Here is a 14,681-nt window from a genome sequence, read left to right as displayed (position 1 = left end):
CTCCCATCGCTCAGCCAAGAAGTGGACGGGCTTTGGCCTGCTGCTCCCGGCAATGCCGGGGCTGCGGGAGCCAACGCCAGCCTGCCCACCCAGGGAAGGGCAGGGGCCCAAGCACCCCTGGCTCCCAGCAGATAGTCCCGCCCAGGACGGAGCTGCCACCAGCAGCGCTGGCTTCCCTTTGCAGGAGCCCTGCAGAGAGGACATGGGTTCAGGGGAGGGGAATCTCCCACCAGGGCTCCTGCACAGCCATTGCCGCCACTGCTGCCACTGAGATGCTAGGCTCTGTGCAGCCGTGAGAACCGCAGCCCCACTGGTATGCAGGTGGTGGGGCAGCCAGTGGGCTCCACCACACAGTGTTGTTCCCACACAAGCAGGAAGCATGGGCGACTGGAGAATGCTGATCTGCAGGCCCTATGGGGCCCAGACAGGATGCAGCCAGGGGTCTACCAGGTAGCAACCTGGCTCCATCCAGGATGGAAGGGGCTGCAACTGCGCAGCTGGAGTCCAGGAAAGGGTGGGGGAGAAGCACAGAGCCCCTGAGTAGTCTCCTTGGCACGAAACCTACAGCCTGGATAGCCTTGCACCCCCTCAAGGACCTGTGCCCTCTGCCAGCTTGGCATGAGCAGAGCAGGTGGCAGTGGCTGCCATCAGAACCAACACCTGGGAGGGGAAATGGGTGTGCCACGAGAGGCAGCTGTCGACCGATCACCTCCTGGTGGACCAAGGAAGGTGGGAGAACCCCTGGGAAGGGGAGAGTGGGCAGAAGGGCCCTGTTTCTTAGAGGACGGGCTGGGAATCCGCTAGCAGGGAGACCACTGAAAGGTCGGGGGAGGGGTCACGTGGAAGGGCAAGGCCCTGGGTCCTCCCCGTACACTCACACCTCCTCACACCTCCTCCGACAGAGTTGCAGGGAACAGAAGGTAAGCCAGACAGCCAACCAGCAACCTCCTCCAGGGGGAGATGGAAGCGTCGTCTCCCCTGCTCCAGACTCTGCTCCCTCCTGGGGACTCTCACCCTTCCTCTGGGAGTGGTGGCCTTAGGAACAAGCCGCAACACTATCTTGTCCTCTGGCCTTCTGCAGGCGTGACCGACACTGTCCCCGTGGAGGAGCCCAGCCCAGGTGGCTGGGTGGGCAGGGCTGAGTACCCCCAGCCATCACAGTGGCCCACACATGCCAGGCTCTGGCTCAGAAGGAGCCTCCCTGCCCAGACTATGGGCACAACTGGGCAGTGATGACACTTTCTTCCCATCCAGCCGGGCCTCCTACCTCTCCATAAGCCCCCTTAGTCCAGTGGGAGCTCCCACAGCAGGTTCTTCGGGCAGCACAACCTGGGACAGCCTGTTTCCTCGGGGGACGGGGGCTGATAATGCAGGTGCTTACGGGGTGATCTTTGGGACATCCACCAGCACAGCCTTAGGCTGTGTGCAGACTGTCCAAGCAAAGGGACCCACCCCCAAGCACCCAAGTAGCTCTAGGACATGAGGAGCAGGTTTCAGCAGCACCTTTGGGAGTAACAGTTCAGGGCCAAGCCTCCCTCCTGCTAGGAACACATCACAAGCCATGTCCTGGCTCCGAGCCCTCTCTTGGAGAAATTAACAGCTCCAGGATCCCTGTGACCCCAACGCTGGCAGCAGGGAAATGGTAAATGGAAAAATGGTAAATGGTAAAAAGGGAAATGGAGACCTTCAGTCTCCCTTGAAGAAGCCCTGGAGGGAACAGGGTGGCCCCGTGTGTGGACCTGCAGAGCAGACCAAAAAAGCTTAACAGGCGGCTCTAAAAGGCCCCGCTCCCAGGAGCCATAGGCCACAGAGGTCTAGGGAGAAAAGGGGCCTAAGGGGACTACGGTACGTAGAATGTGACGGAGGCATGCATTAAACTGTTTGCAATTCCTACAGAGGACAAAAATGAGACCTTTGTTGATAAGCCCTCGATCTTAGGAGTCACCCTAACAAATCTGGGGAGATGGTAAAAGGGGCTTTTGAGATCGCCTGTTTCAACTCTCTCATTACACAGATAAAGAAACCAAGCCTCTTAGGCTCCTGTGCAGAAGGTCCCACCAGCTTAGTAGCAGGGACTCGAACCCAGGCGCCCTGACTCTCAGCTCAGGCAGGCTGCCTCCAGACACTAGCCTGTGCCGCCTGGCCCCACTGCAGGCACCCCAGCGACTCGGCGCACACCAGGCCTGGGTGCCTGGTCCCTCCGGAGGAGAGCAACAGGCTGGCAGCGCCCCAGGAAGCGCAGCATCCTCTACCGGCACCAACACCCTCAGCAGCAAGCTGGGGCGTCAGCAGATTCCTTAAATGTCTAATGACCTCATTCTGTCCCTCTGGAGAATGGGAAAAGGCTCCTGTCCCTTTCCTGGTCTTGAGGGACTTTGGAAGGAGGCAAGGAACAGCATTTCACACTCCTCCCCATGACGCCAATGACCCCTCCCCACTAAGGACTCTTTCCCAGGATCTATTTCTGGGCTCTTACAAGATTAGCAAGGCCAATTTAGGCTCAACAGGTACTACCACAATTCAGACGGCATTTCCACACGTGCAGGCTGGGGATGATTCTCACCTAGCAATTTTCCCAAGGTCTACATGTGTGACACACGTAGCCTACTGAATAAGAGCATGGCTCTGGAGTAGGAGAAAACCAGGGTTCACATCAGGCTCTACCACTTCCTAGGACAAGGGACCAGGCACCTCCCTGTGCTCCGTGCAGGCATCTGTGAAATGGGAGTAAGAATAGCACCTGCCTCCCAGAGCCATTGGCTCAGGAGAGATAGCACATGCAAAACAGTTTGGCACAGGGCCTGGGAAAAGTCTCAAGAGGTGCTAGTCAGGGCTATTATTAATGGCTCCTGATGTTTCCTGGACCCCTTTGGCAGTCCAGGGAAACCTATGGACCACTTCTCAGAATGTTTCTAAAGTGAATGAAATGAAATACTTAGAATCACGTGGGGCCGAGTTCACAGACCACCTGAATTCTAAGGAAGTCAGGCTCAGACCTCTGCCAGAGTGAGGCCTTAGCTCTCTGCTTTCAGACTGTCCCAAGGTCACACTACGGTCCTGTCCCAATCAAAGCCTTTCCTGCAGGCCCCGTACGGCACCAGCTGGCGTGGCCAGCAGCTGGGTCCCAGGGCTGCAGAAGGAATCTCTGGGAACAGACTCCTTCCAAAGGTGGCTCTTCCAGGCTCTCCCTCCTGCCTCACTCCCTCCAAGAAAGGCCACTCTGTCCTCTGTGGCTCAGCCCACGGGGGTGGAATCCCTCCTCTCCCTCAATAGCATTACTTGGCACAGACGAGCGTGAGTTTTGAGTCCTGCTCTCGGGGCCCCAGTTCCAAGCAGCCAAAAAGTGTTCCCTGGTACCTAACCTTACTGTGCCCACCGCAGGCGACACTTCCCTTCCCCATTCTATTCCACGTCTTCCTAGGCCCCTCTTCTTGCACAGCCCAAGCAATGTGCAACCAACTTCAGAAACTCTTAGAATGTTAGTACAGGAAGGGGCTGCAAATCAGCAACTTAACTTCCCCAGTTGACAGAGGGGAACAGCAGGGCCACAAATGGAAGAGATTTGTCCAAAGTCACCTGAAAGAAGGCACAGGAGCCAGCCAGGGCTTAACACCAGCTCTCCTGGCTCTCTCTCTCCTTCCCGCTACGAAATAGGAGAAACCTTGAGGGTTGCTCCTGAATTTAATGAGAGACGGAGTGAGGAGCCAAGCTCAACATTACAGATCCAGGGATCTTAAGGGCCCCCGAAACACGACAGCCCAGGAGCACAGGGGAGAGGGAAGCCATGTGGGCGGGCCCCCGGAAACCTGGAGGCAGGCCGTGTCTCCAAAGGACCCTAAGCCTCAGGGGTACGGAGCCCACGTGGAAGGCACAACGGCTCTCACTGGAGTTCGTCGCTGATCTCGGGCGGCTGTGCGGAGGAGAAACAGCCTCCCAGCCGTCCAGGAAACACTTGGGCACCAAGCTGGCGGCAAAGAAAAGGCCCACTAACCATTCCGAGCCTGCAGCTGCTGCTGGGGCTGTTCACTCCACACCTGGGGCGGACAGCAGGGGCCTCAGGGCACAACCCAGCCACGAGCGTCCAGCAGGGCAGCCTGCCCACCTGCCCACCTGGCCGCCTGCCACAATCCCCCACCCCGGCAGGGGGGTAGCCACCTGCTCCCCAGCGTCTCAAGACATCCTCCCTCCCCAGACTGCCAGGCTAGAAGCTGGATTTGATTCTGGCCGGGGTAACAACCTCCCTCCTTTTGTACTAGGCTCTTCTCCCGAGAGTCCTAACGCCCACCGGGGCCTCCCAGGGCGGCTGGTGACATCCACGGGCAGGCTGGCAGGCCCCATGACCACTGTCCACATGACCCCTGCCTCCACACAGCCCCTGCTCATGCACGGTCTGAGTCTGCTGCCATGAGAACCCCCCGAGATGCGTTCAAACGCTGGTCTGCGGCCAACTGTACAGGACCTGAACCTGGCGGTGGGGCAAGGCTTGGGAACCTGCATTTCAAGCCATTCCTCTGGTAATTCTGATACAACTGAAAGTTTGAGAACTACTTTCTCACAGTGTCCCAGGGCTGGCTCCACTCATTTTTGCTGCCAACCTGACAGCTGTTACAGCTGTGTGCGTGGACACGGTTAATCTGATTTCCTGTCTGGCAGCTGTGCAGCAGGAAAGGGACAGCTGAGGGTCTCAAAAACAAGAAGAGGGGATGAGGTAGGAGGGGATGGGGGCAGGGGAGGCTGTCGGAATGGGACAGGGTGCACAACTCTGTGCCTCAGCCCCCTTCTCCTGTTGGGCCAAAACCCTCGCAGGAAGGGGAACAGCTGACGAAGCGGTCCCCAGTATTTATGGAAAACAGCCTCTTCTCAGGAGCCTCGCCAAGCAGACTGGTCTCTATTCTCCAGGAGCCGAAACTTTGGAGGCATGGAGACAGGCCCGCCACGCGAGGCTGTGCAGGTTGTGTGCTGCACCAGGGCACCTGACTGGGAGGGCAAATTTGGGGCTGGAATCTGGCTGATGATCCAACCGCTAAGCCATGCACGCTGGCATGAGAATGGATCCACCTGAAAGAAGGGCCACGTTTTAAAATTTGCACAAAGGAGCTCTTGTGAGTGTTGGCAGTGGCCCTAACAGAGACCCGAGTCCGAGTCTCAGCTGTTGCTTACTCTGCAACCGTGGACATGTTCCTTAACCTCTCTGATCCTTCTCAATTTTAAAACATGGCTATTAATACCTTCCTAGAAGAGATAAGGAAAGCACCTGACACCCTGTCACTTAATACACTATAATATTAGTTCCCTTCCCACCACAGTCTCACCCTTCCTACCCACCCTACACCCTCAACCTACACACCCACACACCCAGCCAAGCTTGGAATGGTCTGAAGAACATGAGCAAGAATATCCAGGGGAAACCCCAAGACCAAACCCACACCCCATGGCACTCGTGCATGTCCCAATATCCACAGTATCCCTTCCTGGCACCGGCAGGACACACGCCCGCCCTGGCTGGGGAAAGGAGTATCCCCTTCCGTGCCTGCTCATAATGTCCTGCACGTCGCCCAAGCACCAGCTCTGCCCAGCCTGGGCCGGACGGGACTCCAGGGCCCACAGAAGGGAGGCAGGGGATCTCCCAGCACTGCATCCTGGGGAATTTCACCCCCGAGGTCAAGCTCCTAGGCTCCCCAGACTGGGACCCAGCCCAGCTGAGGGGGTGCCCCACTGTGTGCCAGGCTGTTGTGGGGAGGCCCTTCAGGAAGACCTGGGATGGCACCAGACCTAGGGGGACCTAAGCTGTACTCTGTCCCCCTCCCCAGGCAGGAACGGCAGCGTGTACCCCGCATCCGTCACAGGCTCTGCCTGCCAAGGCTCTGGCTCCCCGACTCGGGCAACTCACCGCATCTGTCTGTTTACCCCGAGGGCCAAGCCCCGGAATAGAGCCTAGGAGTCCTGCCATCAGCCCTGGATGCCAGCCCCTCAAGCATCATTCATTCATCCGTGTGCCAGGCACTGTGCTAATGCTGGGACATGGCCGTGAAAGACAGCCCAGGGCGCAAAGGATTCCCCTAAAACGGGATTCCACACTTGTTGCCGGAGCAGGCAGAGTGCACCCTGGAAAGCCCCTGTTCCCCGTCCTGCCGTGCTGCAGAAGACTGGCCACACACACTGCCCAAAAGGCGTCCCTGGACACCTGCTTTTTTAGCCACAGGCTCTTGCATCCTGTCTGGAGACTGATCAAGAGATTGGGGTGGGGGTGCGGGGGGAGACCAAGCTGCCTGGGCCCTCATGGCCATGTTTATCCGGGGTGGATTTTTTTTTAACCCAAAGGTTAAAGTGTTTCTATTTGAAACGTCTATTTACATTCCAGAGTCCAAAAAAAAAAAAAAAAAGGCAGCCGAGCTCCCGGCCTATATCTGTCCCCAGCCGCGTCACAGACACAGCATCAGAGTTGCGCAGGGGGGACATTCTTAGCCCTCTCCCCGAGCTGCTGAGGTGACTCATGTCTCCCTCCTGCCAGCATTGACCACGCCACCGCTCAGAAGGCTAGGCAGTGTGCGTGTTGGGGGTGCGTGCGGAGACGGGGATCCGAAGAGAGAGGCTGGCTGCGGGGTTCTCTGCAGCCACGGGCAGCCTTGGGGCGCGGACAGAGATAGTGGGGTTCCCTCCTGTAAGGATTCTGGGGTTTACCTTGAAAGAAGGTGAGAGAACAAGCTGAAGGGGAAACCTCAGGACAACCCCCAGCTCCTGCTGGGAGGCAAGGGACTGCGGGAACAGGGCAGGATGGGTGGACTGATACGCATCTGCCAAATGGGATAGAGCTGCCCCCAAGCAGATGCGCTGCAGAGTCAGTCCTTTGCTTCCCGAGAGACCACCTTGACTCCTAGAGGCTTTGGGACAAGCGCCGCTGGGCAGGGTCTTTAGCTAGAGCTACAGACTCAACTAGACCAGGGCTAGACCAGCCCTCGATGTTCACACTCCCTCCCAGGGGACCATGTAGGGCTTTGCAGGGCTGACCCTCAGGGTTATGCCCCTACCCTAGGAGACTGCATGGGCATCCCTGCCCAGGCAGATGGCAGGCCTTGTTCCAAGAGTTTTCCAAATCTACCCAAAACATTTATTTATCCTCTGACACATCCCAGTTCAGCTGCAACCTTATCCCTCGATGGTTTAAAGCCAAATCACGGCTCCCACCTTCCAATTCAAAGCCTGGGACCCACACCCACGTACCCAGAGGCAAAGACTCCCCATACACACACACAGACACCCACACCCAAGTGCCGAGCCACTGCCAGGAGGGGCCAAGCGGGCATGGATCCAGCGGGCCCCTCCCTTGAGGAAGCATCTTGTGGTGCCGGCCTGGTGGGAAGGCTGTGCCAGAAAGGCCTGATGCTGCCAACAGGTTCCTGGGAGCGAGGGAGGGAGTGGCCCAGGTCTGGGGGACCCCACCTCCAGCCGAGAGCCAAGAAAGTCCCTGCTCAGAAGGTGACAGGGCTAGGGGGTCCTCAAGCCTATGTGAAGACCCTGCTTTGCTCTCATGCGACGGGAACAAACTGAGGCCCCGAGAAAGGAAAGACGTGGGGAGCGAAGACCTAAGGCAGCAAAGGCCCCCAACATCCCAGCCGCCAGCCTCTGCCTAACTCTACCACAGATGCACAAGCCTCCTGCCCAGGTGGCTTATCCCCAGGGGACTCCCAACTGGGGACCTGCAAAAATCACTGCACTGGACTTCTGCTCCTCAGAACCCCCAGCCTGAGGAGCTAAGGCAGCCTTTACTCGCGTGAACACTCAGCTCTGGCCTCTTCCCCTACCTAAGCCTGGGGGGCGGGCAGCCTGGAGGCAGGTCACTGACCCACTTCCCCCCGCTGACCACGGTGCCAACTAGGCCAGGATCCTCTAGCAACCTACAGCCCCCAGCAGCCAATGCCGGCCCCGCCGGAGGGGTTTGAAGAGATGCAGCACAGTGTAGCGGAAGGGAGGGCAGGAAAGCCCACCTCAGTGAGTGCGACTCCCCTGACTACCCACATTCTCAGCACAAAGCGTCCCTGAGAGATCTCAGCCAGACCCCCCAAGTGAATCTCAGAGCCAGATGCTTAGCCCCAGGGAATGGGTGCCCAATGGCAGAGGGCAGGTGAGGACACCGAGGCACTTACCTGCCACAGGGATGCCGTGCAGAGCAGTCCGAGGCAGGATTTCCAAGGATGGTTCCCGGCCTGACATCCCATCTGCTGAGAAACAGGATTCCGTCTCATAGATGGTTTGCAGCATCTCCACGAGCCCCTGAGCCTTGGGCACCAGCAGCATGCCAGGGAGGGGGCCGCCCGAGGCGGGAGTCAGACACAGGGAAGGTGGTCGGGCTGGCCCTCACTGCTCAGGGATTCCCTCAGGCCGCTGCTGCCGGGACCCACACTCGGGGAGGTGCCTCATCCGGCCTAGGCACCCCTAGTGGCAGGGAGAGCCCAGAGGCCCGAGTCACAGGCCCAGCTCACCCCTAGAGGGGCATTGGACAAGCGGCTTGTCCCCAGCTCTCAGGAGCTGGAGTATGGCTGAGCACTCAGGGGACAGGAAGGGAAGCTCAGCAGGCAGGCGGGCTCTCTGTGTTCCCTCCCAGCCCTGGGTGACAGCTATGGAACCGGCTCCCTGCTCCTCCTTCCCGAATGAGCCGCCGGCAGCTGGCAGGAGACTGAAATAGCAGTTGGGGGAGGGCCCTGTCTATAAATAGGTGGAGCATGCTCAGGGAGCCGCCGGCTGGCTGCCAGGAGCCCGGGCCTGGCGGAGGCCCCATGGGGGGAGGCGCGTTCCACCCCAGGAGGAAGCGCCAGGCAGGGGGATGGGAACAGGGGAGGGCTTGCACTCAGGGCCAAGGCCACAGAGCCGGGTGGCCAGAGGCGAGGCTGGGGAAGGTACCACCAGAGTACCCACGCATCTGAGAGCGGCTCTGGCCCTGCTCTTCGCAGGTGAGGGGCTGGAGACCAAAAAACAATTCTATCCTCTATCTTCCCTTTCACATCCAGAGCAGGTACAGGAAGAGGAAGGGACTTCTAAGAGGATGGCGGACAGGGCCACCTGGCCTCCTCCCTTGGAGCCCTTCGCAGGGCCTGGAGGGAGTTTACTTAACCTCTGCTCTCCCTAGAGCTGGGAGGTGCCTCTTCACCCCCTCAACCAGCAGAGAGACACCTGGGCAGCAGCTAAATGGCAGCTCCCTCCTACCTACTGGGGTCACCTCCAGAGGCTGCTTAGCTCCCTTCCAGGGGACAGTAGACTCTTCCTAGACAGGCCCCACACCGGTCCAGGGAAGGGGACCTGGGAGCACCTGCCCGTTCTCAGAGCACAGGTAGCTCTTCAGCGGCAACGTGCCAGGTGTAACGCTAACAGCAGCACATACATCAACTTATTTATTCTGCACGATGACCTCACAAGATAGATGCAGATCGGGAAACTGAGAGATGAAGTCACTCACCCTTGGCCATATAACCGCTTCAACGTCGGGCCGAAACGTCTTAGCTCTAACTACCACAGACCACAGCGTCCCGCATAAGGGAGTGTGCGAAGCTGCCCAGGGTTCCCATTAACGGGAGCGATGGCCCCCAGCACCCATGTAGAATACACTTGAGGTTGGAGCCCCTCTAAGAAGAACCAAGAGGCTGCCAGCAGCCAGTTCTTCCCCACCAGCCGCACACCTGAGAGCAGCTCCTGTTCTGGGTGCCCCTGGGACCTGGGGCCGGTGCCCCATGAGAACCGGCGCTACCCACCTACCCTGCCCACTGTGGACCCCGTCCCTTCTCCTCAGGTTGTGCCTCCCACTGGTACAGAGATCCCGCTTGGCCCCCTGACCTTACTGGAGCCTTTTAATAGCTTGGTTATTCCTGGGTCGGTGTCCCCCTCCCCCTTCCTGATGTCACAGTTGCTATTTTAGAGCCCCCTCCTGGCCCCTTCTTGCCCCCAACTCCAGGCATGGAGCCAGGGACACCTGTCCTCTCCCTGGACTGGATGACCTCACCCTCTTGTCGGGAGTCCGACAGGAGCTGGCCAACCAAGGACACGGTGGCTGTGGCTCCTAGAGCCCATCTTCCCAGTCAGCTTCCTTCAGCCTGGGACCGCAAAGGTGCCCCCTGCCCTCAGGTGGAGGTGCACATGGACAGGGGCGGTGGCAGAGGTGGCCACTGCCAGGCCACAGGCTGGCTGGCAAGATGTATATTTGGGGGCGAGGGGGGAACGGGACCTAAACAAGCATCTGGAGCCTCAGCTTCTTAGCCGAGGCTGCCTCTAGAAAAATGGTGGTGAGGCAGCGCCCTCACGGGGGTCTGCAGTTGAGGGACACCTTCGGGGTAGGTCTGGGGACCTCGTTCCCCACCCTCAACCCCTAACTCGTCCTGGCCCAGTTGGCTCTCTCAAAAGGAGGGGAAGTGAAGGGCAGGGTCCCCTCAGCGGGGTGATGGGCAGCAGACTCGAGGGAGCCCAGAAAGCCAGGGGCAGGAGCCCCTCCCAGCCCAGGACTCCACCCACCCACGCTGGGAGCAACCGGAAGGGCTGGCTGACCCTGTCCTGGCTCTCTCTGCCTGCCCCAGGCACAGGCGAGTGTGGCAGAGGAGCCCTGTCCTGGAAGAGAGGAAGTCACCAGTTACAATGACTCAAAGCAGGGCCCCCGGAACCTCGAGTGGCCAGAAACCTAAGCAAAGAAGTCTCTGCTTAGGGAAGATAAAAGCACCCAGGAAACTGGGCACCCAAAAGTGGCCAGAGCCCGGGCTTGGGGCAATTCCCAGCACTGTTATGACTTCTAGTAACAGCAAGAAGTGGGAAACAAAGCATCAGACACAGCCAGGGAATCCTCAGTGCAGTTCCCAAGATCCTCCAGGGCAGTCAGAGAGGAGGCCTGGGATAAGGACAAGTGTCTTTTTTCACTTCTGAGGTTCCAGTGATGCAACAAGATCTTCCCGATGCCTAACCTCAATCCTTCCTGCTCTACAGCCCCTGTCCTCGCGCTTCATGCCTCTCCTGCATCCGCACCCGTCCGGCGCTCCCACATGTCACCCTACAAATCTTACAGAGCGAGTGCCCACCAAGCATGGGGTGCACGAGCCTCATTCGGAGCCAGCATCACCTCAGAACCACAATGACCTTGTTCTGTCCCTTGGAAGCTGGGGTCAAACCTCCTAACCCGTACATGTAGAGGAGGGGAACCCAACCAGGCTCCTTGGGCCCCTCTAGTCTCCCCTTTCCTGGGTCCAAATGGCTGGGGTGCGGCCTAACCAAAAGGAAAAAAGCAGTGTGTTTTGCGGGCAGTACGAAAGCTGAAGGCTGGCCCAAGAGCACCCCAGATGGAGTGCGGGGCACCAGTTTCCCTGGGATCCTGGGGACATGAGGCCCGCCCGCCCTCCAGTCCTCTCCTGCCCTCTGAGCCCAGTCGCGCTGGAGCCCGCTGGTCTCGGTTGGGTGCTGCCGTATGCCTGGTCCCATGCTAGGTGCTAGCTGAGCCCTCTCACTTGAAACCAAGTCCAGCAAAAACATGAACACCTACTTTGGCATCTTCCACATCCCCTCAAGGTTGACCCTGCCTCCTCCCACCATCCCATTCTAAGCCTTCAATCCCTTTGGAATGATTGAGTGGGGAAGAGGAAGCAGAGTAGACCCCCCCATCCCTGGTGAGCACAGAGGTGTGCCAGAGGCACCTAAGTGGGGAAGGGATGCCAGGAGTCCACCTCCCAAACCCCCCACCCCTGGCCCTGACCCACTTTCACCTCCTCAGGGCCAGCCGCCCGCCTTCCCCAGGGGCTCAGAGGCAGAGCCTGAGCTGGAGACCGGGAGGCAGGACGCCGAGGTTCCTGGCTCCACCCCACGCCCATGCCCCAGTTTCTCTGGTCACCCAGAAAGGAGGGGGCAGCGGCCCTCCTTCCCTCCCTCCTGGGAAAGGGAAGGAGAGAAAGTGTGGAGTGTGCTGGGAGGTACTGGGCAAGCAGGTGTCGTCATGAAGCTTGCCTCCCTCCCACGCTGGGAACAAGGAAGCTGGCCGCCTTCTCCTGGGGCCCTGTCGCCATCTAGACTGGCTCGCACAGCGGGCTTCGCTCCTGCCCTCTCCTCTGGGCAGCAGAGCGGGCCTAGGTCCCAGGGCTCATGGCAGCTCCTCCAATCAGTGGGACCAAACCCAGGAAGGGCACAGATTCTGCCAGCACTTCAACGCACTGAGGGAAGCAGAAGTGATCGGTTCCAGAAAAATAAAGAAAGCCTAACTGGAGTCCCCTTTCGCCTGAAGAGAAGCCAGGCACCAGGCAGTGGCCCCCTCAGGAAAGCAGGCAGCCCCCTCAGGGGGCTCTGCCTATACCCAGGACTAGAAAAGAGGCAAATCAGGTCAAATGCTGGCGTTCAGCCCAGCCTAGAGGTAAGGCGATCGGCTCCCACATGCCGAGGGGGAGGGGTACGCCCCGGAGGCAAATGGCCCCGGGTCCCTGCCTGCCGCCCCTCACCCAGGACTCCCTTTTCCCAACTTGTCTGTTCCGAGGCCAGGGTTGAACCACCTTCTATTCTTCCTCACAGGCCGAGCTCCTGGCTTCACACACTAGGGACAGTCAGGGAGGACTTAACGCACAGGAAAGCTCCTGCCCTGGGAGGAATTGAGGGAAAGCCAAGAGCAGTGCTGGTCTCGTCCGAAGGGAAGAGGAACGGGCCTTCGGGGACCGGGAGGCGGTGGGAATGCTCAGGGGCCGGGCCCCCCAGGCCGCAGGGACTAGTGGTGCTCATTGTACCCACCTTTGTTCCCAGGCCTCTCCACAGGGTGTCTACAGGGGAAGTAGACACCCACGTGCTCTAGCTACAACTCATGGTTTCATTTTACTTCCGTGGAGTCCAAAGGCACGTGGTATCCAAGCTTCTGCCTGGCGCTGGGCACCCCCAGCCCCAGCCCCAATGCCACCCTGAACTCTGGGAATAGCAGATGCTGGGCCCGCTGACAAGGGTGAGCCTGTGGAGGTGGCCGTCCCCAGAGCGGCTCTCACTCCACAAGTGGGAGAGCCAGCCCGGAACCCCAAGAAAATTCAGGGGCGAAGGGCCTCACGGCGTGCGCCCAAGCAATGATCCCACCTGAGGCCTCTCCACAGTCCTAAAATGAGGTCCCCGGCCTCTGGCCCCCTCCTCTCCTTCCTTCGCAGACACCAGAGGACAGCATCTCCCCCTACTGGGGGGAGCGGGAAAGCTGGCCCGCAGGCGTAGCCTATTCCACAGGCCCCACTCAGGAGCCCCCACCTGGCGGGCTCAGGGGTCGCTCCCAGGCCACCTGGCTCCTGTGCTGGGGGAAGCCTTCAGCTACTGCCACACTCCCACTAACCCCTGCAGAAGTGGCTGCAAAGGAAACTGGGACCACCAGCATCTGGAAGGCAACCCGGTGACATCATCTATCCGAAGCTGATTATTTTAGCCTCTTTTTTTTAAGGGAATAAAATCCCAAAACTGGGAAATGTCCTTCCCAAGCCACCAACAGATGCCTCTGGGCAGCTTCTGTTCCGCTGGCCCTGGCTCCGACCCCAGCCCCCCTGTGCCTGGAGGTGGCTCCAAGGACAGGTCAACACAGTAGCTCAGAGGGCAGGTACCGCTGGCGCTACTGCTGAGGACAACAACCCTGCTCGAGGCAGTGTCCCACTGAGATGCCCCAGGAAGTGATGAGAACCCCCCCCACCACCCACCCCCTCCCCGCCTCTTCTCTCAGAGGAGGAAGCAGGAAGTCCGAGCTCAACAGCCCACCCCGACCTCCCCATGTCTATCGCCTGCCACGGCCCCTAGAGGTCAAATGAAGGCGAGGGCAAGGGAAAGCACCACCCCTGCAGAAGGGGCTCATCAGGTGGAGCAGACTCAGCGAGTCTCGGAGCGCAGCCTTCTCCAGCGGGCACTCCACTCTGCCCGCAGCCTGTGCCCCGGGCGTGTGATGCTGGAAAGGGAAGGGGGAGGGGGCGCAGCCTTGACCAAAACTAATGGCACAAAGCCAAACAACCCCCACCAGCTTCCAGTTTCGCTGAGTCTGCTGGACCCCCAGGACCTGGTGAGGGCCTCTGCCACATGTCACCAGCACCGGGGCCCCACAACAGAAAGCAGCAGGTCCAGTAAACTGAGAGCAGGGAAGGAGGCGAGAAGGGGGGGCCCCGGACGGCTCCCTGAAGCCGCTTCCGTCTCTCCTGCAAACAGGTTTTCCTCTCCAGACCCTAGTTTTCCCATCGCCACAAGAAGGAAAACTGCTCCTCCGCCCCTACAGGAAAAGACGTGGGAGACAGGACAGGCTGTTGAGCAAGAAGGACTCTGACCCTTTAAGGCCGCACAGAAGGAGACAGCCAAGGGGAGAAGGCAGTTATTACTTTGACCACAGTGACCCATGACCCTTCTGTGAAACTCCTGAGGGTCCAGCTCAGGCCACTTGGACACATCCTCACGGGCATACACCCAGACCCACCCACACACAAAGTGGCCTGGAGTCCCACCCAGAGACTATTTCTGGCGGCTGGAGGCAGGCTCCTAAGAGCCGAGAGGAATAGGAAATCTCAGAGTCAAAGACCCCAAATTGGGAATCCACCACGTCTAGGGCCCAACCAGAGCAGGGGTCGTGCACCTGACTCAAAGGACAAAGCCAAGACCCCTCTAACTACATGGCATCGCACCCCGCCCCAACACCACACGCCCCAACACGGACCGAGGCCAAGACCCCACAAACT

General features: G+C 59.4%; 1 protein-coding gene across 10 annotated transcripts in view; it reads right to left on the bottom strand.

The window, feature by feature from the left end:
* Positions 1-14,681, bottom strand: part of HDAC5 (histone deacetylase 5) — a 35,481-nt gene that overhangs the window by 14,402 nt on the left and 6,398 nt on the right. For 5 of the 10 annotated variants that reach the window (XM_054593176.1, XM_054593182.1, XM_054593183.1 and 2 more), the window contains exon 3: positions 8,145-8,219. The exons of 1 other annotated variant lie outside the window; for it this stretch is intronic. In XM_054593176.1, coding sequence (XP_054449151.1) covers positions 8,145-8,219 — 75 coding nt within the window. Of the gene's footprint in view, positions 1-8,144; positions 8,608-14,681 lie in introns of those variants that run through there. 4 more of the 10 variants (XR_008530826.1, XM_054593178.1, XM_054593181.1 and 1 more) reach the window with 2 other exon arrangements.

This window comes from Pteronotus mesoamericanus, unplaced genomic scaffold (genome assembly GCF_021234165.1).
Source record: "Pteronotus mesoamericanus isolate MK-2021 breed Mesoamerican mustached bat unplaced genomic scaffold, CSHL_Meso_final scaffold_408, whole genome shotgun sequence".
In the NCBI taxonomy this organism is placed as follows: domain Eukaryota; kingdom Metazoa; phylum Chordata; class Mammalia; order Chiroptera; family Mormoopidae; genus Pteronotus; species Pteronotus mesoamericanus.
The sequence above is the reverse complement of the archived record's forward strand: the minus strand, read 5'-3'. Positions and strand labels throughout refer to the sequence as shown.